The 23,105-nt window shown below is 42.0% G+C and overlaps 1 protein-coding gene across 3 annotated transcripts in view; it reads left to right on the top strand.

Moving 5' to 3' along the window:
• The window catches only part of LOC115198073 (glucosidase 2 subunit beta), a 252,996-nt gene that overhangs the window by 85,250 nt on the left and 144,641 nt on the right, over positions 1–23,105 (top strand). For all 3 annotated transcript variants that reach the window (XM_029759746.1, XM_029759745.1, XM_029759747.1), the window contains exon 10: positions 2,859–2,928. In XM_029759746.1, coding sequence (XP_029615606.1) covers positions 2,859–2,928 — 70 coding nt within the window. The remainder of the gene's footprint in view (positions 1–2,858; positions 2,929–23,105) is intronic.

Here is a 23,105-nt window from a genome sequence, read left to right on the forward strand (position 1 = left end):
AACTATACAGAATGTCTGGTATTTAGAGATCCTCATTCTGTTAGATCCCCAGAAGAATAAAGGTCTACATTGCACTGACATATCCATCACAACCATTCTCTCGCCAACCTCACTGACCTGTAACCAAAGAGCCCGGAGACCCTGAGACCTGAAATCACTACCCCATTACGATGGAACAGCTCGTCAGAATGGCAAGAACAACAGAGGACGAGGAGAATGAGGAGTAGGATACATACGGCCTACTATTGAGGGAATTCAGTACATCTCTCTTACAAGAGGAGGCCTATGTCACTCACAGTTGGCTGTCAGAAATATAGGTCTGCCAAAAAAGGAAAAACAAGATGTGGGGATTTTCAAAAAAAATAAATTACATTTTTTTTTATTTATTTTTTTTACATAATTTGATATTCTCAGTGGAATTTGGACCACAGTCAGTGCATGGGGGCAGCTATTTAAATTGCACCAGTTCCCTTTTATGTAAATGTGGATAGCCCTCAACTCCCACCAAGGTTTTAGCCATCTATTTTGTTAAGGGCTGTATCTATAAGATAAGTCTCTCAAGTCAGCGCTGTGGGTAGGGAACCAAATGAAGTCTGTTTGATAATAATAAACTGGGAATTATCTGCTTGTCAATTAATTAATGGTTTCCAGTTTATGTTCCCATTTCATTTACCGCGGCCTGGCTTTCTCTCGGTTGACACATACCCCCAGTGCCCCATTGAATTTCCAAATAATAAAATACACTGGCAGTCTGGGAAGAGACAGACCCTTCAAAGTCCCTACTGTAGTTTATAGTTCCCTACTGTAGTTTATAGTTCCCTACTGTAGTTTATAGTTCCCTACTGTAGTTTATAGTTCCTACTGTAGTTTATAGTCCCCTACTGTAGTTTATAGTTCCCTACTGTAGTTTATAGTTCCTACTGTAGTTTATAGTTCCCTACTGTAGTTTATAGTCCCTACTGTAGTTTATAGTTCCTACTGTAGTTTATAGTTCCCTACTGTAGTTTAAAGTACCCTACTGTAGTTTATAGTTCCCTACTGTAGTTTATAGTTCCCTACTGTAGTTTATAGTCCCCTACTGTAGTTTATAGTTCCTACTGTAGTTTATAGTTCCCTACTGTAGTTTATAGTTCCCTACTGTAGTTTATAGTCCCCTACTGTAGTTTATAGTTCCCTACTGTAGTTTATAGTCCCTACTGTAGTTTATAGCCCCCTACTGTAGTTTATAGTTCCCTACTGTAGTTTATAGTCCCTACTGTAGTTTATAGTTCCCTACTGTAGTTTATAGTTCCCTACTATAGTTTATAGTTCCTTACTGTAGTTTATAGTCCCTACTGTAGTTTATAGTCCCTACTGTAGTTTATAGCTCCCTACTGTAGCTTATAGTCCCCTACTGTAGTTTATAGTTCCTACTGTAGTTTATAGTTCCTTACTGTAGTTTATAGTTCCTACTGTAGTTTATAGTTCCTACTGTAGTTTATAGTCCCTACTGTAGTTTATAGTCCCTACTGTAGTTTATAGTTCCCTACTGTAGTTTATAGTCCCTACTGTAGTTTATAGTTCAGCCACTATTGTATTTTCATGTACTGGTTAATTTCAAGAATCATGTCTGGCAGCTTGAATGTTCAATTCATGTTGTGTTTCTTTTGAGTTTAAGTCGTCGCCACAAGTGCTTGAATAATAGTCATGAAGGTAGTTAGACAATCTTTGTACTGAACGTGTGATAGGTGAATGAAATTCACTTAGACTGTTTCTCCAAGTGTGACAACAAAGACAAAGCTTGTGGTCAAAATTCGGTGTACTCTTCATTTCGAAGAGGACGTGCTCTTTAGGGTTACAATACAATTTATTTGAGTAACAACATTACATTTTCAATGACACAAACATATACCATAAACATTAATACTGCACCTTTTTTTAATGCAATGATCATATTGTTCTTTGCTGCATTTCACATCATGTTCAATCTTGAAAAATAGAGAAATGTTTGAGTAATTTCCCCCCTCTGTCTCAAAAGGCCTGTGTTTCTGTCAGCAGGTACCTTCTGCAATGGAACCAGTGTCCATGTGATCCTTAACAGGTGTTTAGTCTCCTCAGAGAAAGTGACCCACAATCCATTTGGCAATGTCTCTCATTCAAAGGGCTAGTAATGTCACTGGCTCTCAGTGGTAGGATCACAACATCATCGTCACATCCTCAAACCAGACCTATATTCCATTGTCCCTGGTGTAGACGTGCCATATTTAGTCTAGTTAAGCATCAATGGTGCTCCACAAAAAAACAAATGCTTTGAACTGCACATATTTAATATCACTACAGTATAATTTTTTGGGGGGGGAGTGTCTGTAAGCATCAACAAAATAAATCTACACAGCAGTAAATACACAAAGCACGATTGTGACCTCTCAAACTGGAGATAAGTATGTCATTCCAGTGGTGGTGTATTTCAATATTCACCACCGGTTATACAGTCTAATAATTCACTCTCTTTAAAGACCCCCAAATTGAAGGTTGAATTTCATTTGACACATTTTCCAAACAAACACTTGCTTCAAACATGGTACATCAAATTGTATCACCCCCCCCCCCACACCCCTCGCATATGGGGTCCCATGCGGCCAAAACAGCCACAGAACCCATGCTTGGCGTTTTGTGTCTGACTGTCTGTTGAGAGACACCACACAGAGACTCACAGCTATGTAGCTGCAACAAAACCAATGACCATGTCAGTTCAACCCCTGTCACACACATCCTGCTTTATAGATGAATGCAGGAGATACCCAAGGTCCTTTCAGAATACACTGTATATCTTTCACCTTGTTCTCTCTCCCCTCTCTCCTTCCATTACGTGTCCGTAGATCAAAGGGAGACACGGTGTGCCAGGCAGTCTGGCAGATGAAGACCCCAACATCAAGGCCGCCGTGAGCGGTAAGTCAGTACGCCTCGCCTCCCCTCTCCACCACCATCGCCAAAACCCCCCTCCATCCTCCACGTCATTCCAAACCATCATGCTCCACAGATCTGCATCAGATCTAGGATGACTAATCGCGTGTGTGTGTGTGTGTGTGTGTGTATTCAGAATAAAAAAAAACTGCCATTTGAAAGACATGTACTGTATGTGATGGAGTGGCCATATATTACATCTCTATACTGGTCCTCCTCCTGAACCCAGATCAGATACTCATCATGGCTTCCTGAACCCAGATCAGATACTAATCATGGCTTCCTGAACCCAGATCAGATACTCATCATGGCTTCCTGAACCCAGATCAGATACTAATCATGGCTTCCTGAACCCAGATCAGATACTCATCATGGCTTCCTGAACCCAGATCAGATACTAATCATGGCTTCCTGAACCCAGATCAGATACTCATCATGGCTTCCTGAACCCAGATCGATCTGTCTGTCTGTCTGTCTGTCTGTCTGTCTGTCTGTCTGTCTGTCTGTCTGTCTGTCTGTCTGTCTGTCTGTCTGTCTGTCTGTCTGTCTGTCTCTGTCTGTCTCCGTCTGTCTCCGTCTGTCTCCGTCTGTCTCCGTCTGTCTCCGTCTGTCTCCGTCTGTCTCCGTCTGTCTCCGTCTGTCTCCGTCTGTCTCCGTCTGTCTCTTTCTCTGCCTGTCTGTCTCTTTCTCTCCATCAGTCTGTCTTTCTCCTTCTGTGTCTTTCACCTTCTGTGTCTTTCTCCTTCTGTCTCTTTCTCCTTCTGTCTGTCTCTCTCCTTCCTTCTATCTTTCTCTGTCTGTCTGTTTTCCTCTGGGCTTGCTCAGATCTTGTACTGTGCACATTGACCATTTGGTGTTGGAGCAAAAAGCATGGAAATACAGTATAAGATGGATATTTTTGCCATGTTCTTTTGAAGCCCTTTGATTTCCTTCACTGCTCCTTTGGCTAGTTCTCAACTCCATTACCCTACAATACAGTCAATTACCCTACAGTAGATATAGTCAGTTACCCTACAGTAGATACAGTCAGATTACCCTACAATACAGTCAATTACCCTACAGTAGATATAGTCAGTTACCCTACAGTAGATAGTCAGTTACTCTACAGTAGATAGTCAGTTACTCTACAGTAGATAGTCAGATTACCCTACAGTAGATAGTCAGATTACCCTACAGTAGATACAGTCAGTTACCCTACAGTAGATAGTCAGTTACCCTACAGTAGATACAGTCAGATTACCCTACAGTAGATACAGTCAGTTACTCTACAGTAGATACAGTCAGATTACCCTACAGTAGATACAGTCAGTTACTCTACAGTAGATAGTCAGTTACCCTACAGTAGATAGTCAGTTACCCTACAGTAGATACAGTCAGTTACCCTACAGTAGATACAGTCAGTTACCCTACAGTAGATACAGTCAGATTACCCTACAGTAGATACAGTCAGATTATCCTACAGTAGATACAGTCAGTTATCCTACAGTAGATACAGTCAGATTACCCTACAGTAGATAGTCAGTTATCCTACAGTAGATACAGTCAGTTACCCTACAGTAGATACAGTCAGATTACCCTACAGTAGATATAGTCAGTTACTCTACAGTAGATACAGTCAGTTATCCTACAGTAGATACAGTCAGTTATCCTACAGTAGATACAGTCAGATTACCCTACAGTAGATAGTCAGTTACCCTACAGTAGATAGTCAGATTACCCTACAGTAGATACAGTCAGATTACCCTACAGTAGATACAGTCAGTTACTCTACAGTAGATAGTCAGTTACCCTACAGTAGATACAGTCAGTTATCCTACAGTAGATACAGTCAGTTACCCTACAGTAGATAGTCAGATTACCCTACAGTAGATACAGTCAGTTACCCTACAGTAGATAGTCAGATTACCCTACAGTAGATGCAGTCAGATTACCCTACAGTAGATACAGTCAGATTACCCTACAGTAGATACAGTCAGATTACCCTACAGTAGATATAGTCAGTTACCCTAGACATTAAACTGTGACTTTCTTGTAACCGCTGATCTACTCTCTTGCTGTAAAATCTACAACAGCTGTTAAGACTCTCTTTGAGGGAAATGTTTAATAAAAGTATTTTTATTTATTTTTTTGAGCTTTTTTTTGAGCTTCCACTTCACTCCAGGTTTAGCTGAAACTAATTTTTATGGACAGTTTGTTTGTTCTTCATTTCATGCAGCCCGGTTTAACTTTGAGATAAAGATAGTTTACTTTTTTGTTTCCTTTGTTGTCATTGTAGGAAGCATGTCTCTTCTGTTTCCAACAGCGTGTTCTATTGGGTCCAACAGCGTGTTCTATTGGGTCCAACAGTGTGTTTTATTGGGTCCAACAGCGTGTTCTATTGGGTCCAACAGTGTGTTCTATTGGGTTGAACAGCGTGTTCTATTGGGTTGAACAGTGTGTTCTATTGGGTTGAACAGCGTGTTCTATTGGGTTGAACAGCGTGTTCTATTGGGTCCAACAGCGTGTTCTATTGGGTCCAACAGTGTGTTCTATTGGGTTGAACAGCGTGTTCTATTGGGTTGAACAGCGTGTTCTATTGGGTTGAACAGCGTGTTCTATTGGGTCCAACAGCGTGTTCTATTGGGTTGAACAGCGTGTTCTATTGGGTCCAACAGCGTGTTCTATTGGGTCCAACAGTGTGTTCTATTGGGTCCAACAGTGTGTTCTATTGGGTTGAACAGCGTGTTCTATTGGGTTGAACAGCGTGTTCTATTGGGTTGAACAGCGTGTTCTATTGGGTTGAACAGCGTGTTCTATTGGGTCCAACAGCGTGTTCTATTGGGTTGAACAGCGTGTTCTATTGGGTCCAACAGCGTGTTCTATTGGGTCCAACAGCATGTTCTATTGGGTCCAAGGGTCCAACAGCGTGTTCTATTGGGTTGAACAGCGTGTTCTATTGGGTTGAACAGCGTGTTCTATTGGGTCCAACAGCGTGTTCTATTGGGTCCAAGGGTCCAACAGCGTGTTCTATTGGGTTGAACAGCGTGTTCTATTGGGTCGAACAGCGTGTTCTATTGGGTCCAACAGTGTGTTCTATTGTGTTGAACAGCGTGTTCTATTGGGTCCAACAGCGTGTTCTATTGGGTCCAACAGCGTGTTCTATTGGGTTGAACAGCGTGTTCTATTGGGTTGAACAGCGTGTTCTATTGGGTCCAACAGTGTGTTCTATTGGGTCCAAGGGTCCAACAGCGTGTTCTATTGGGTTGAACAGCGTGTTCTATTGGGTTGAACAGCGTGTTCTATTGGGTTGAACAGCGTGTTCTATTGGGTCCAACAGCATGTTCTATTGGGTCCAAGGGTCCAACAGCGTGTTCTATTGGGTTGAACAGCGTGTTCTATTGGGTTGAACAGCGTGTTCTATTGGGTTGAACAGCGTGTTCTATTGGGTCCAACAGCATGTTCTATTGGGTCCAAGGGTCCAACAGCGTGTTCTATTGGGTTGAACAGCGTGTTCTATTGGGTCCAACAGCGTGTTCTATTGGGTCCAACAGCGTGTTCTATTGGGTCCAACAGCGTGTTCTATTGGGTCCAACAGCGTGTTCTATTGGGCTGAACACACTAAAGGATACAATGCTATTTCTTATTTGTAGATGGTCTGCTTGTGACATTGGAGTTTGGTTCATTAAATCTACAATGTGCATTTTGTATATAAAAAAAACCCATTGTATGGACACAAGAATGCAATATATACTACAATGCCTGCAGTAGCTACTCAGTCATAACTCATAACTAAATCACAACCAAGAATGCATTTTTTCCTAGAGCTGCTGAAAATGAAGGCTAGCCATGTTGTGTTTTCAAGGTGATCCAGTGAGATTTACAGCATATCTGACAACCACACTGAATTAAAAAGGAGCATGCAATTTATTTAGGAGTTGGTGTGTGTGTGTGTGTGTGTGTGTGTGTGTGTGTGTGTGTGTGTGTGTGTGTGTGTGTGTGTGTGTGTGTGTGTGTGTGTGTGTGTGTGTGTGTGTGTGTGTGTGTGTGTGTGTATGTGTGTGTGTGTGTGTGTGTGTGTGTGTGTGTGTGAATAAGTACACACCAAGCGCCTGTGCTCTGAAACACCAGCAACAGATAACAGATGGTCCCCCTGCATTAAAAGTGTTTTATTTCCCTACAGAAACCAGATATGTCAAAAATAAGTCTGTGCAACATTAGTCATTTGGAATATTCATGTCGGTGCCCTCTATCCGTTTTCCTCTTCACAGCCAAAATACCACCAGTCCAAATCTCCTCAGGAACTAGGTGAAAGGAGGAAAGAGGGGGAACAAATGCAGTCAGCTGAAATAGGCAAAAAGGCTCACATGACTATAATGGACAGACTTTGTTTCTGGTCTCTTAATTGAACATGCGTGGTACACAATTACAAGGAGCAGCTCTGTAGATTATTCTACATGTTCACAGCTCGTAATGCGTCCCTCTTAACCTAAACCACTGGACCGCCCTCCTCTGGGCTTTACTCAGCCCGGCTACTCGACCGTGGAGGACTCGTGGCAGCTCTCCTATCCAGTACCTCTCCTCTTCTTCTCTCCAGTACCTCTCCTCCACTCCTCCTCTCTCCAGTACCTCTCCTCCACTCCTCCTCTCTCCAGTACCTCTCCTCTTCTTCTCTCCAGTACCTCTCCTCCGCTCCTCCTCTCTCCAGTACCTCTCCTCCTCTCCTCTTCTTCTCTCCAATACCTCTCCTCTTCTTCTCTCCAGTACCTCTCCTCCGCTCCTCCTCTCTCCAGTACCTCTCCTCCTCTCCTCTTCTTCTCTCCAATACCTCTCCTCTTCTTCTCTCCAATACCTCTCCTCCACTCCTCTTCTTCTCTCCAGTTCCTCTCCTCCTCTCCTCTTCTTCTCTCCAGTTCCTCTCCTCCTCTCCTCTTCTTCTCTCCAGTACCTCTCCTCTTCTTCTCTCCAGTACCTCTCCTCCGCTCCTCCTCTCTCCAGTTCCTCTCCTCCTCTCCTCTTCTTCTCTCCAGTACCTCTCCTCCGCTCCTCCTCTCTCCAATACCTCTCCTCCTCCCCTCTTCTTCTCTCCAGTGCCTCTCCTCCACTTCTCTTCTTCTCTCCAGTACCTCTCGTCCACTCCTTCTCTCCTCTTCTGCCTATCCTCCTCTCCTCCTTCCTCACCTCTTTAATTTCCTTCCACCATATTATCCTCTCTAAGGCCTTCTCCTGCTCCCTTCCTTTCTCTCACCTTATCACCCTTCCTTCCTCTCTCTCACCTTACTACCCTTCCTTTCTCTCACCTTATCACCCTTCCTCTCTCTCAACTTACCACCCTTCCTCTCTCTCGTCTTATCACCCTTCCTTTCTCTCTCTCACCTTACCACCCTTCCTTTCTCTCACCTTATCACCCTTCCTCTCTCTCACCTTACTACCCTTCCTCTCTCTCACCTTACTACCCTTCCTCTCTCTCACCTTATCACCCTTCCTCTCTCTCAACTTACCACCCTTCCTCTCTCTCACCTTACCACCCTTCCTTTCTCTCACCTTATCACCCTTCCTTCCTCTCTCTCAACTTACCACCCTTCCTCTCTCTCGTCTTATCACCCTTCCTTTCTCTCTCTCACCTTACCACCCTTCCTTTCTCTCACCTTATCACCCTTCCTTCCTCTCTCTCAACTTACCACCCTTCCTCTCTCTCGTCTTACCACCCTTCCTCTCTCTCGTCTTACCACCCTTCCTCTCTCTCGTCTTACCACCCTTCCTCTCTCTCACCTTACCATCCTTCCTCTCGCACCTATCATCCTTTTTATTCTCCCTTTCTCTCTCTCGCTCTCCTTTCTCTCTTGCTCTCCTCTCTCTCTCTCTCTCTCTCTCTCTCTCTCTCTCTCTCTCTCTCTCTCTCTCTCTCTCTCTCTCTTTCTCTCTCAGCTGCCGTTCTTGTCCTTGGTGGCGTGCCTGAGCCTGCATCATTATCAGCTCTGAATTAACCATCCGCTCAGTCGGCAGCCCAGGGCCCACTAGGGGCCTGGCACATGTTTTTCTACCCCCGAAAAAACAGGAATTCTGAGTAGCAGTTTTCTCACTCTCTCACCGGTCCCTCCTGATCAGGGTTAACGTATGGCAGCATGCATGAATGCGGGGGAAAAACGACCGGCATCAGCGCCGCTTATCGCACAAATGCAATATAATTTATTCGGGGATATGCAAATCCAAATCACTCTGCCTTGTTTACCCGAAGGGACCTGCTGATTCAGAGTGAGAAAAGAGGAGGAGAGAGGGAGAGCGGAACAATCGAAAACCAAACAAATCCATGTGCATGTACGGAGGCGCCCAGGCTAATTTAATTGGATTTCTTTAAGCGTCGGAAATGGAGGGTGTGAGACTGATGTTTTTTGCCGTTTCAAGGCCACAAAGACAGTGTTAATTACTGAGAGGCTACATTATGGCCACAAATTGCCTTGATTTTACTACGTTTGTCTGTTTACCACCACTCTTATGAAGACATGGCTGGGATGTTGCTAGGTCCAAAACTGTACCTGCCATATTGAATTGAATATGCCTGTAATAATCTACCATGCATAGTGATATGGAATAGACAAAACAGGGCATACTTTAGTTATCTAGTTATCAAACAGAGCAGGGCTATGACCACCATAAGAAGGTAATGCACATGCGGTGTTTCTAAGGCGTCAGGGGTTAGAGTAGGATTAGATATAATAGCATATCCTAGTTACTTGAAAACCCTATAGGGACTACAGAACATGAATTACACCTATGCCCATCCAACGCTTGTCAAGTCAACTGACAAAGAACCTAAAGTTGTCAACATGACCTTTACTAGCAGACTCAAACTGAACGAGCCCAAATTGGAATATCTTACATAAACCCAAAAGAGTACATTCTATATCCAAACTCAGCTTCTCTCCACCTTCCTCCTCCCCCTCTTTCTTGTCCTCCTCCAGGTGATGAATCGTCTAGGAGGCTAGCCACATGTTGGGAATGCGAGATGTGTTGCCGAGCGTCCACGCTAACCAATTAGCCACCCCACAGACAGGATAGGGCGCTCCTCAGTCACTTAGATAGACCATTACACCGAGCTGCGGCAAAAGCCCCAGCGTCACCTTCACAACTCGTCGTAGCTTCCCTCCTCTCGCTTCTCTGCTCCTTTTTCCTTGTCTACTCCAGAATGTTTATGTAATCCATTTAAACTTTGTTTGTCTATTAATAAGGATCTTGACAGTTGTTACGTAATGCAAGAAAAGGTAATAGCTGTGACCTGGATTTGGGAATTCATTGGTACTCGAGGTTGTGCAGGGTCTCAGAGACAACCTGAGAAACTGATGTTGTGATGCAATGGAATGTGTAGTGTTTGTTGAGGGTTGTGAGAAATTAGATGATTGTGTTTGGGCAATATGTTTCAGTGATTTGATGTGGACTCATTTACGCATTAGTTGGTCTGCGTTTGAAACGATGATTGTCATCGTATCACGAGACCGCATCAGATGATGGAGTGTTTTGACGTTGCTAAGGATACAGTATTACAGGATAGTGCTCCATAAGTACACTGGAAAACACCACTACATATCAATCCTATAGGGTACTGTTATTTGGACATCCCTACAACAGATCCAAAGATTAACATAGAAAAGCATAATGAATCACAATCCGTTTCTATTTCTACAATCGCATTTTTCTCACCGTACTGGTCGTCACATTCAATCTCTCCTTCATCTTCTTGTGGCTCTGAATCCATCTTGTAAATTAGAGCCATTTCCTGTTTCTCTGCTGGGAGCCCAATTAGCATTGGTAGTTTTTTTGTTTTCTCAACAGAGTGCTATGTGTTTGGATTTCAGGTTTGAGACCTACAGCTAGTGAGAGTACCTCCAAAGACAACAATTATCTCCTTTCCACAAGAATCTCTAAGGCCACACAATGGTGAGCCGAGCTCAGAAAATGAATCCTTCTGAGCGAGCTCCCTCTGGATAAGTGGAAATATATATTTTAGCACTGAAAGAAGGAAACACTGACCTTTATGTGTACTGCTGAGGCAAACAGGAAGGAATCCTAACATGGCCAGTCATTTCTTTTCGCTGTAATAACTATTATACCTCGAGGACAATATGCTTTAGACAGTACAGGAAATGACTCAACTTCTGAAGGTACAACGGGTATCGATCCATGACCTTCTGTGTGTACCTGTCAGATTGTGTTTGGTTAGCTTCGTGTGTCTTAACAGTGTCCCTCGATATGCATGAATGTAGTGGATATACAGTCATTTAAACATGTATATACATGAGCTGTACAATAACTAAGAGACAGTATTGCTTTAGGACTTGGCGACACTTGAGGGACCGATGCGAAAGGTCAACATTAGCATTACATTGCACCTGACATAAATATTAATGTATTGAGTGAGTGAGACATGTTTTTAAGGTCAATTGGAGGTTGTATTGACAGAAGTCCATTCATATCAATGGTAGGTATTGGCTCACATATTTTTTCTATTTAACAAGGCAAGTCAGCTAAGAACAAATTCTTATTTACAATGACGGCCTTAGGAACAATGGGTTAACTGCTTTGTTTAGGGGCAGAACGACACATTTTTACCTTGTCAGCTCGGGGATTCGAACTAGCAACCTTTCGGTTACTGGCCCAACTCTCTAACCACTAGGCTACCTGCCGGATTTTAATCACATTAGGTTACACCATGTAGCCTGCTTTATGATTGACAATGAATGTATGCATTTTCAGCTATCGTTGATAAGAAAACTCTTTGCCATTTTGTTGTGCTTTTGTACTCTTGACATCTGTCTCTGTTGTGCATGATGAGATGGAGGCATTGTGACAGAGATGGTTTTCTGGCCTTCCGTGACACATTTCTCTGTATTCAGACACTCTGCGACAGTCTTGTAATGTACCAGAATAAATAGTTTCTTGGAAATCCATTTTTAGGTCCTTTATTGTAAATAATGAATGGCTGTGGTAAGTAAATTATGACGCGAGCGCTGCAGAGATTTGCACTTTTGTCTAGGCAATTCAGAACCAACCCATCCAAACACACGCAAAGGCACACACAGAAACCAGACACACACACATACCGTGGATGAACACACTACACAAATACACACATAAGGGCTACTTTAAAAGGGCATTTGTCCACAAGATGCTATAATGTGCCTTGAAATTTTCAAAAGAACAGGAAAGTAGACAGAGGAGCACTTTTCAGTCGTTGAATAGAGCATTGTTTAAGACAAGTTGAAAGGTTTCAAAGACTAACCATGGGTAGTGAACGCTCTGTAAAAGATGCTCATATACCACGAGCACACTTTTGGTACGCCTATATAAACATTTGGGTCATTTAGCAGACTTTAGTCAGTGCATTCAACTAAGGTAGATAAAACAGCCGAGTAAAAAAACTTTCCTCAATAAAACAGCTATCAGCATAGTGTGTAATAGTAAGAAGAGACACGTGCGAGTTAGGAAAGTACAACGGTAAGGTTGTATAACGGTGTTTGAGGACACGATAATATTGCTTTAGTGAGAAATGTCATGATGGCTGTCCATAGAAATGTATAGAGGGCTTCACCGTCTAGTGGCAAGTGTGCCCTCTATCTATCTCTAAGCAGTGGTCTAACCCAGCGGTCCCCAACCCCCGGGCCGCGGACCGGTACCAAAAACGCTGGTCTAACCAACAGGAGAAACTGTTTCCCTCTGTCAGCCAATAAAACAGTTGAGGTTTTATGATTTACATTTTAGATTTTTTTTTAAAGTGTCACCAAGTATTATAAAGAGTAATACGAGGTGTTACTTTCCGTGAAAAGTAATATTGTAACATAACGCGTTATTTTTGTTACATGTGACGTGTAATTACTTTTTCTAGTAACGAATCTTAACACTCTTTGTATGTAGTCTCATATAAAGGCTTGGTTTAGTATGTTTTGTTGAAGTATGGAATGATTGCTAATCGCTATCTGTATCATGAAGTTGACACTTTCCCATACTATTTCATTGCTATATCTCCGTAGTCCCATGCTTAATCACCTAAAAATGTTCACCCCTGGACTTTAGCCGTGGGAGAACCTTACTGACCAGACGTAAACATACTCGAATGCACAAACAGACCAATCATTCAACTATAATCACGTTTGATGTGTCATGTCTGTCTGTACAAGACTAGATAGTGGTCGCCTCATGCCGTCGATGACGTTACAAGACTAGACAGTGGTCGCCTCATGTTTTCTGTCGTTACAAGACTAGATAGTGGTCGCCTCATGTTGTCTGTCGTTACAAGACTAGATAGTGGTCGCCTCATGTTGTCTGTCGTTATAAGACTAGATAGTGGTCGCCTCATGTTGTCTGTCGTTATAAGACTAGACAGTGGTCGCCTCATGTTGTCTGTCGTTATAGGACTAGACAGTGGTCGCCTCATGTTGTCTGTCGTTACAAGACTAGACAGTGGTCGTCTCATGTCGTCTATGTCGTTACAAGACTAGACAGTGGTCGCCTCATGTCGTCTATGTCGGTACAAGACTAGACAGTGGTCGCCTCATGTCGTCTATGTCGCTACAAGACTAGACAGTGGTCGTCTCATGTTGTCTGTCGTTACAAGACTAGGCAGTGGTCGCCTCATGCCGTCTATGTTGTTATAAGACTAGATAGTGGTCGCCTCATGTTTTCTGTCGTTACAAGACTAGATAGTGGTCGCCTCATGTCGTCCATGTCGTTACAAGACTAGATAGTGGTCGCCTCATGTTGTCTGTTGTTATAAGACAAGACAGTGGTCACCTCATGTTGTCTGTCGTTACAAGACTAGATAGTGGTCACCTCATGTCGTCTATGTTGTTACAAGACTAGACAGTGGTCGTCTCATGTTGTCTGTCGTTACAAGACTAGACAGTGGTTGCCTCATGTTGTCTGTCGTTACAAGACTAGACAGTGGTCGCCTCATGTTGTTTCAAGACTAGACAGTGGTCGCCTCATGTCGTTACAAGACTAGACAGTGGTCGCCTCATGTTGTCTGTCGTTATAAGACTAGACAGTGGTCGCCTCATGTTGTCTGTCGTTACAAGACTAGACACTGGTCACCTCATGTCGTCTATGTCGTTACAAGACTAGACAGTGGTCGCCTCATGTTGTCTGTTGTTACAAGACTAGATAGTGGTCGCCTCATGATGATGTCACATTTATTATGACAAAGACTTAATTGGCTGTAAAAAGCTGAAGCGTTCTCCGGGTTATTTTGAGATTTCAGCGAGCTGTGACTCGTTTCAGGAAACTAGGCGTATGTCACGCGTCACTACTTCACATGAGAGCCGTTTGAAAGTAAACTTTTTTTTAATAAAAATGTGTTTGGCAGAAATGCTTTCTGGAACATGTGATCTTTCATGTGCCTTAATAACAAACGTGTATACCATCTGTAAATACGAATTAAATTGTTAAATTACGAGCCTAGTTGGTTTAGCGATGGAAAAGGGAGCAACCTTCCCGCTAGCCATGATTGGCTGAGATAATGAGTAGGCTGGACATGCCGAGAGATGAGTTCGGATTGGTCTGTCATGTTGCACGCTTCTGCCTATAATATGAGCTGGTTAGTATATGTAGGGAATCCTGTCTAACGCGGCTTTTTTGAAATATATCGCGTAGTAGAACTGCATAAGTGTTGCTCGCCACTTTCTGGAGGACCGAGTTTTGAAATGAATGGAATTAAAGTAGGATAGCTAAGGAGATTAAGAAAATTCTGGAGTTTGATTGCAAATATGCAGATGGAGTCGAAAAGAGAACACACAGAAGGCTCAGGATTACATCTTCAAACTAAGGGCATCCATGGCATCCGTGACAGAGAGGGAGAAGCGTCCATCTATGTATATGGGTAAGAGAGTCTAGCTAGCGATATTTTCAGATATTACATGTTTCTAATTTTGGCAGTAAAATGTTTGATGTCACTGCGACAACTGTCGATAGACGCAGCTGGTAAATTCGCTTTGGCTATCTACTCCGATTTCAGAGCACTCTCGTCTGTGTGCGCCATGGCGCAGAATAACTTAGGAATTTACGTTGCTCAACACCTGTGGAATATGGCCGGTGTCAGTAAATGTTAAAACGACAAATAAAGCGTAATTAAATTGTTCCCAGCAGCACAGTTACAGTCACCAACGCTCTGGATAACATAAAAACAGCCCAACCAGCTCTGCTAGGGGGAGTAAAGTGGTCAGAGTGAGCTGTTCTCTCATTTGTATCTGGAAGCAGCTAACAAGCTAGCCAATGTTAGCGAGTTAGCTTGGGTGCTTGACTGCTGTTGTTAGGTCAGAACGCTCTGATCAACCCTACTTTTTGGCCAGAGCGTCCAGTGTGCGCTCCGAGAGCGAAACGCTCTGAATTTACAAACGGACAATCTGACAACGCTCTGAGTTTACGAACGCCCAGAGCACGCTCTGGCATTCCAGATTTAATTTACGAACTCACCCCTAATATAAACCAGCCTTTAGTCTTGAAAATCTCTGGCTGTTTAATACATAGCCTCACATGTGAATCCTTAAAGAGATGGGTGGGGGTAAACCTTAAAAGGGTGTGAACGATGCTGATTGGGCATCGACAAAGAAGAGCTCTCCAGTAGGTTTTAAAACATTCAAGGGCCATTTTCTCAAAGGGGAGTTTACATGTTAATCAACTTTCAAAGCAGAATTACTTTTCCATTGTTCTTCAACTGCAGTGTATGATATACCATTTTGCAGCTCTGAGTCTCTACTTTTATCCAACGTAAAAAAAGACTAATTTAGCTACATAAGACCGAATCGAGCCAGTCGGTTATATGCATACAATAGAAATGAAACTATTCATTGGATATGGCACATCTGGGCAACACAAGTATCATTGTAAAAACAGGCCACCTTCCTTATTGTGGTCAGAGTGCATAGCCCTTGGCGATTTTGCGGTGTCTTGTGGGTTGCAGAAGAGGCTCTGTAAACCATTTTGAAGATTTCTCGCTCTCTGTGGGTATCCCATGAATCAGTGGGGTTCATAGTCCATATTCCCACCACTATGCTCTAGCCTAACTGACTGAGAAAATGGCTCCTTTTTTATGTTGTCATATGAACAGTACAGCGCTAATCTGCTGAGGTCATACCTTACACGATGCTATTACTGTTTGCAGCACGCATCTTGCCTTAGAGGTCAGACGCATACCCAGGCTCTTACTAGGTTGAATTGCTTGGAGGCAGAAGTTAATTTCCAGCTCAAGAGAGACAAATGACTTTCCCGTGACCTCCCGTGCTCTCCGGCATAACAAGGAATTGGTGCTTTTCGAAGGGAGACAAGCACAGTAAATATATTTAATTTAGCAGTGGTTTTCATTATCTGCGGAATTAATAGATTTGATTTGGTAACAATGATTAGTTGGCTGCCACTGTCTTTTTTTCTGCTGAGTTCTGTAAGTCTTGTATAATACAAAGCACCTTTTTCCCAGCGTTCTATTGTTTCAGACGGGCAGATTGGATCTTTAGATGAAGGCATTTATTGTTGTTGAGTGTTTTCTCACAATCTTATATGGGCCCTGCAGGTTTTGTCTTTTGTTTGGACACATGAAAAGTCATTTGAATTTTATATTTGTCCCTCAGTCCGTTTCCACTGCGGCTGGAGCCTCCCGTGGTTTATATTCTTTTTTTTATAAAATGAAAATCCTTGTACTTTTTGTAAAAATGAGTTTTAAGAAGGTCACACAACTAAGTAGCATATTTTATTCACCTTTCAACTGGCTTTACCTATGACCCAGAACTTAACAGTGCAGGAAGTGTGATGCTACTGAAGGAAAAAAAGAGTGGCGTGTGTGTTCAATGACAACCCTATGTGTACTCATTTTGTTTTCAGCCGTTACAAAATGAGTCATTCTGTCGTGTGGTCAGGTGCCTTAGGAAAATTGAAATTGGCTCAGAACAGGGCAGCACGGCTGGCCCTTGGATGTACTCAGAGAGCTAACATGAATAATATACATGTCAATCTCTCCTGATTCAAAGTGGAGGAGAGATTGACTTCATCACTACTTGTATTTGTGAGAAGTATTGACATGTTGAATGCACCGAGCTGTCTGTTTAAACTACTGGCACAGCTCGGACACCCATGCAGAGGTCTCTTCACAGTCCCCAAGTCCAGAATAGACTATGGGAGGCGCACAGTACTACATAGAGCCATGACTACATGGAACTTTATTCCACATCAATTAACTCATGCAAACAGTAAAATTAGATAAAAAGATAAAAATACAAGTTATGGCACCGTGGCGTCTGTGAAGCAACACAAACATAGGCACAGAAACATACATACAAACACATAACATACGCACTATACACACACGTACACATGGATTTTGTGTTGTAGATATGTGGTAGTAGAGTAAGGGCCTGAGGGTGCACACTTAGTGTGTTGTGAAATCTGTTGTAAATGTATTGTAATGTTTAAAAAAATAATAATAATGTATAACTGTCTTAACGGGGATCCATAATAACTACAAATACATGACGTGTATAAGTGGAGCGATGAAATACCCATGTGTAGTAGAGACTGAGCTCCTGTATTTAGGTCTATCATGCTCATTCCATTGTTCCATTGATTGGCCCATCGTGGCCTGTTCCCAAGACCTTTGTGTCACCTACAGGTTTATGTGACATTTTTCCAGGAATTGATATTCATAAGCCTTTCTCCATATATCAACTGTCCTTTACGTTGATTATTGTCATATTGTCATGCAAGTCTGTACAAATGAATTAGCTGAAATGTTAATGCAAAGTCACACTTGCCAATGTATTGTGGGAATCATTTAGGAATCCTAAATAAGAATCGGCTAAAATGAATGAAATGGTGTAGTTGATAAGTACATATATTTCAAGGAAGGTATATATATTTAACCATACTATACTATATGTACAATCCTTTTCTCCACATACATCCTCCTATATATTCTAATACGTTCAGATAAAGAGGATAGTGCCTCAGATTCCCGCGATGTCATTTCCAGATCCATGCATATCATTACTGTGTAATAGTTTTCCTCCATCGTAGGGACATTTGTGAAATGATCCATGGTGTGTGGTGGTGGACGTTGGGAAGGGGAGAGGCTTAATTAATCCGGTATCCATGGGTTCTGAACAACAGGGCGATTGGGTTGAGCCATGCACAGCTATATTTTAAAACCCTCTTAGATGTAAAATCATGTTTTGGGGACCTGCGTGGTTCTGGTACTGGTTCCCGACCAACATTGTCGCTTATAAATCTTTATGTAGACACTATAGATGGAAATGGTTTGCATTTGAGCGTTTGCCCGGACTCTTCTGACTCTTCTGCCTGTGTGAAGCAGGATGTGAAATCTGACACCACTTGAAGCTGGGTTGTCCCTCTTACCATTTAATTCGCTCCTCCGACTGTCCATCAACCCTACGTCACAGCCTGGAATCCTTATGTCATAACGCAGCCAGAGAGAAGGCTTTCATTGCTGTAGCACATTCGGAAATCAATTTGTAGCCAGTAATCTAAAATAATACAAAGATTTTAAACAAAAATCCATTTTTGTTTGTCATAGCTGGACAAGATTAATGTGAGATGAAAGGCGAGTTCCTGGCGAGTTCAGGAAGCCAAGTTAAAGAGCTTTGAGACATTCACAGTGATTTGGGCAGACGTTTTGATCAACGGAGAACAATAGAAAATATGCACGTCTTCTCCAACACTAAATATACTGTACAAATATGTATTTTACAGTTATAAGGAAGGTGAAATCTTATAGTTAGTCATTTTATAAATGTATTATACTATATTTAGGAAAAAGTAATTTTAAGCCTTAGTCATACTGTTTTGTTGAATAGCAAATACATAATATAAAATATTTAATATTTTCATATTAATTATCATATTTGTACTGTGTACTTGAGCTTTTGTCCTCAAAATTGAATACACCTCAGAAATGTATTAAAAATAATACCAGAAAGGTGAGATTTGAACCTTTTCTTGGAGGATGTAGCATTACTAGTTATTGTTTATGGCCCTCTCATGATAAATCATTACTTTTGGGGATTACGTTTTAGATTACATTTAGTTACATTTCAGAGGTTATTAACAGAGCGGTTGTACATCCTTTCAATCTCCATTAGCTTCTCAATGTTTCTCCTCGGCGTTCTCCTCTGGCCGATCATGCTGCTTCAGCACTTATTAAAAGCACATCGAAGTGCTACGTGCTCACACACTCAGTCCACTTTTCAGCACACTTTCCAGTGAGATTTCGATGTTTTTTAAGGTGGCCAAACACATTTTCTGCTTGAAACAAAAAAATTCTGGTGTGATGTACTTTTGGAGGTAGCACAACATTTTCTGCTTGAAATCTAAAATCCTGGTGTGATGGGATATAATGATCCTGGTGAATGCTAGTTTCGTTTTTGAGATGTGTCTAGGATATATATATATATATATATATATATATAGACTGTCTATCCAATCTGTCACTCCTGAAGATCATCAGTTTCTCTCATGAGAGGATACTTATACTGTCTGTAACTAAACACATTGGTAACAGCATATTCCTTTTATGTAATGAACTCCACAATATTGTCTAATTCTAACTGCGTTAAAAAAAAAATGTTTTACCTGTCCTGCATGCGTTATGTATTGGCAGTTGTGTGATCTCTGTAAAGCACTCCTATTCGGTTTGAGCAACCAACGCTCTCATGTTCAGTCACATTTTATTCTGCCCACAGGCTAAGTGAAAGTCAACGCAAGCAGTTGGATGGAATGCTGTTGAAATTCCTCAGTCGTGTTAAATAAATGGGTTATTGGCAGATATGTTTCTGATTCAATCTGCATGTCTGATTTTACAGGGACAAAAAAAGCCTTGCTGATTGAAAAATGAAGCTGACATTCAAACACAGGAGAATGTTACAGATAGCTTGTCGCCATCCCTTAATGATATGGAAGACATCAGTTGAGCTGCGCTTTGTCTCTTGAGCACAAGGGTTTTTAATTGCAGGACAGGTTTGGAGGTGATTGTGATGTTTGAGCCAGCTCTCCCATAGAAAGTACATCAAGGATCATTTTGAAACTACTTTTGAAACTTTTGAAACATTGACTTGTAGATGACTGGTCTATTACAATTTGTCTTGATGTTGAATTGGAGCTATCTTCCACTAGATTATATTTGGATTTAGTTTGAGTTTGATGTTTGGTACAGTAGCTCTCTTTGGCAACTTCAGTAGCATCCTTGGGACCTCTAGGGATACGCTGTTCATCCGTAGGCTTGGTTACTTTCTAAATGTTACTCTCCAATCCTGGTCGTCTGTAGACTTTCACAAAGTAGGGTAAGAGCAGCAGACATTGGATTCACCTGTCAACAGTAGATGTTGTGACTGTGAAATAAAGGCATGACATGTCCTTAATATGGTCTTTGGTCACTGTTGCTATACATTTAGGCTGTGTCAGTGCCAATGCTAATCAGAAGAAGAAAGAAAAAAAAACGTCTGAACCTCTTCTAATGGCTTTGGAATCTTCACCACTTCATTTCAAGTGAGCTTCTGCTACTGGCAGCCATTTTAAAAACATTGGCCAACACTTTCATCATGTGCCATTCTTCATTCGCTCGCCTACAAAGCCTGCGTGAATGTCTTTGCGTTTTAACAGTGTAGTGAACCGTTGAAGATCTACACTGAACAAAAAATATAAACGCAACATGCAACAAGTTCAAAGAGTTACAATTCATATAAGGAAATCAGTCCATTGAAATACATTCATTAGGCCCTAATCTATGGATTTCACATGACTGGGAATACAGATGTGCATCTGTTGGTAACAGATACCTGACCAGAAAACCAGTCAGTATCTGCTGTGACCACCATTTGCCTCATGCAGAACGACACATCTCCTTCACATAGAGCTGATCAGGCTGTTGATTGTGGCCTGTGGAATGTTGTTCCACTCCTCTTCAATGGCTGTGTGAAGTTGCTGGATATTGGTGGGAACTGGAACACGCTGTCGTACACATCAATCCAGAGCATCCCAAACATGCTCAATGGGTGGCATGTCTGGTGAGTATGCAGGCCATGGAAGAACTGGGACATTTTCAGCTTCCAGGAATTGTGTACAGATCCTTGCGACATGGGGCCGTGCATTATCGTGCTGAAACATGAGGTGATGGCGGCGGATGAATGGCACAACAATGGGCCTCATGATCTCATCACGGTATCTCTGTGCATTCAAATTGCTATCGATAAAATGAAATTGTGTTCGTTGTCCGTAGCTTATGCTTGTCCATACCATAACTATGGGGCGGCAGGTAGCCTAATGGTTAGAGCTTTGGACTAGTAACCGAAAGGTTGGTGGATGGAATTCCTGAGCTGACAAGGTAAAAATCGACCGTTCTGCCCCTGAACAAGGCAGGTTAACCCACTGTTCCTAGACCGTCATTGTAAATAAGAATTCGTTCTTAACTGAGTTGCCTAGTTAAATAAAGGTTAAATAAAATGTTTTAAAAACACTGCCACCATGGGGCACTGTTCATAAACGTTGACATCAGCAAACCGCTCGCCCACACACTGCCATACACGTTGTCTGCCATATACCCTGTACAGTTGAAACGGAGACTCATCCATGAAGACCACACTTCTCCAGTGTGCCAGTGCCAATGGAAAGTGAGCATTTGCCAACTGAAGTCAGTTACGACGCCAAACTGCAGTCAGGTCAAGACCCTGGTGAGGACGACGAGCACGCAGATGAGCTTCCCTGAGATGCTTTCTGACAGTTTGTGCAGAATATGTTATGTGTTATTTCATCATTTTGACGTCTTCAATACTATTCTACAATGTAGAAAATAGTCAAAATAAAGAAAAACCTTTAAATGAGTAGGCGTGTCCAAACGTTTGACTGGTAACTGTATATCAAAAGTATCAGCAGCAGCAAATGTAGGCTACTGTTAATCATTAGCATTTCCCCATTGAAAAATAATGTTTGGTTATGGTCATTTCTGTTTTTTCAATGTATTAATACTGCATACCCTTCTCATTCTCATAGTGTACACGTTGTTTGGAGAGCTCCACTGCGCAGTAATAGTGAACTATATTTCATTATATTGACCGGTTCCATGTAAATTTCTTCATTGTCTTTTGTTTGGAGCACGTCTGGTTTCTCCGTCTTGTCACTATTGTGTCAAAGTGCGCGCTTGAGTGAGCACAGATTTAGGCTACCTTGCCTGAGCGCCAGGATAGGCGGTTATGTTCAGAAATGAGCATTTTCCAAATGCAGACCATCAACAAAGTGTTGTTTTAAACCATTTCACCTGCGTTTTGTATAGAAAGTATTTTTTTTTGCTTCAATGGAGTTATCTGGGGCATTCAACTATGGTTTTCCATTACAGAAAATAGCTTCATTTTCATCAGATGACAACAGAAGTGCAAAGCTATTTGGCTAGCAGCCACACAAGTAAATGAGCTTACAATGAAAAAGCAAGGTATTTTTTGCAAAAACAAAACATGGCCATTATATTTATGATGTTTATCATAGAAAGAAGGTAGCCAGATCTAAAAAAAAAAATGTTTTATTTGAGTACTCTACTACAACAACAAAAAATGTGAGTACTCGAACATGTCAAATGCATGTCAAATGCCCATCCCTACTTGGACTATGGAGTAGCTAACTAGCTATGGTTGCAAAAGCCCATTGCATGCGTGACAATTTCCCCAAAGTTTGGTGTTGGTTTTGAACTGATTTACATTAGCTAGCTACTTTACGACTGGCATTTGGACATGAGTTGGCTAACGTTAGCTAACGTTAGCTAGCTTCTTTGTCGAGGTCAGCTGTTGTTGTTTGGCTCTAGCTAAGTAGCTAATGGCTGAAGTAATTTGTCTACAAACCTTCCATAACTTCCATAACTTCACAGATCTTCATTGTAAAGGGTTTAAACACTGTTTCCCATGCTTGTTCAATGAACCATAAACATGTAACGGTCGTTAAGACACTAACAACTTACAGACGGTAGGAAATTAAGGTCACAGTTATGAAAACCTAGGACACTAAAGAGGCCTTTCAACTGACTATGAAAAACACCAAAAGAAAGATGCCCAGGGTCCCTGCTCATCAGCGTGAACCTGCCTTAGGCATGCTGCAAGGAGGCATGAGGACTGCAGATGTGGCCAGGGCAATAAATTGCGATGTCCGTACTGTGA

This window comes from Salmo trutta, chromosome 8 (genome assembly GCF_901001165.1).
Source record: "Salmo trutta chromosome 8, fSalTru1.1, whole genome shotgun sequence".
Lineage (NCBI taxonomy): Eukaryota > Metazoa > Chordata > Actinopteri > Salmoniformes > Salmonidae > Salmo > Salmo trutta.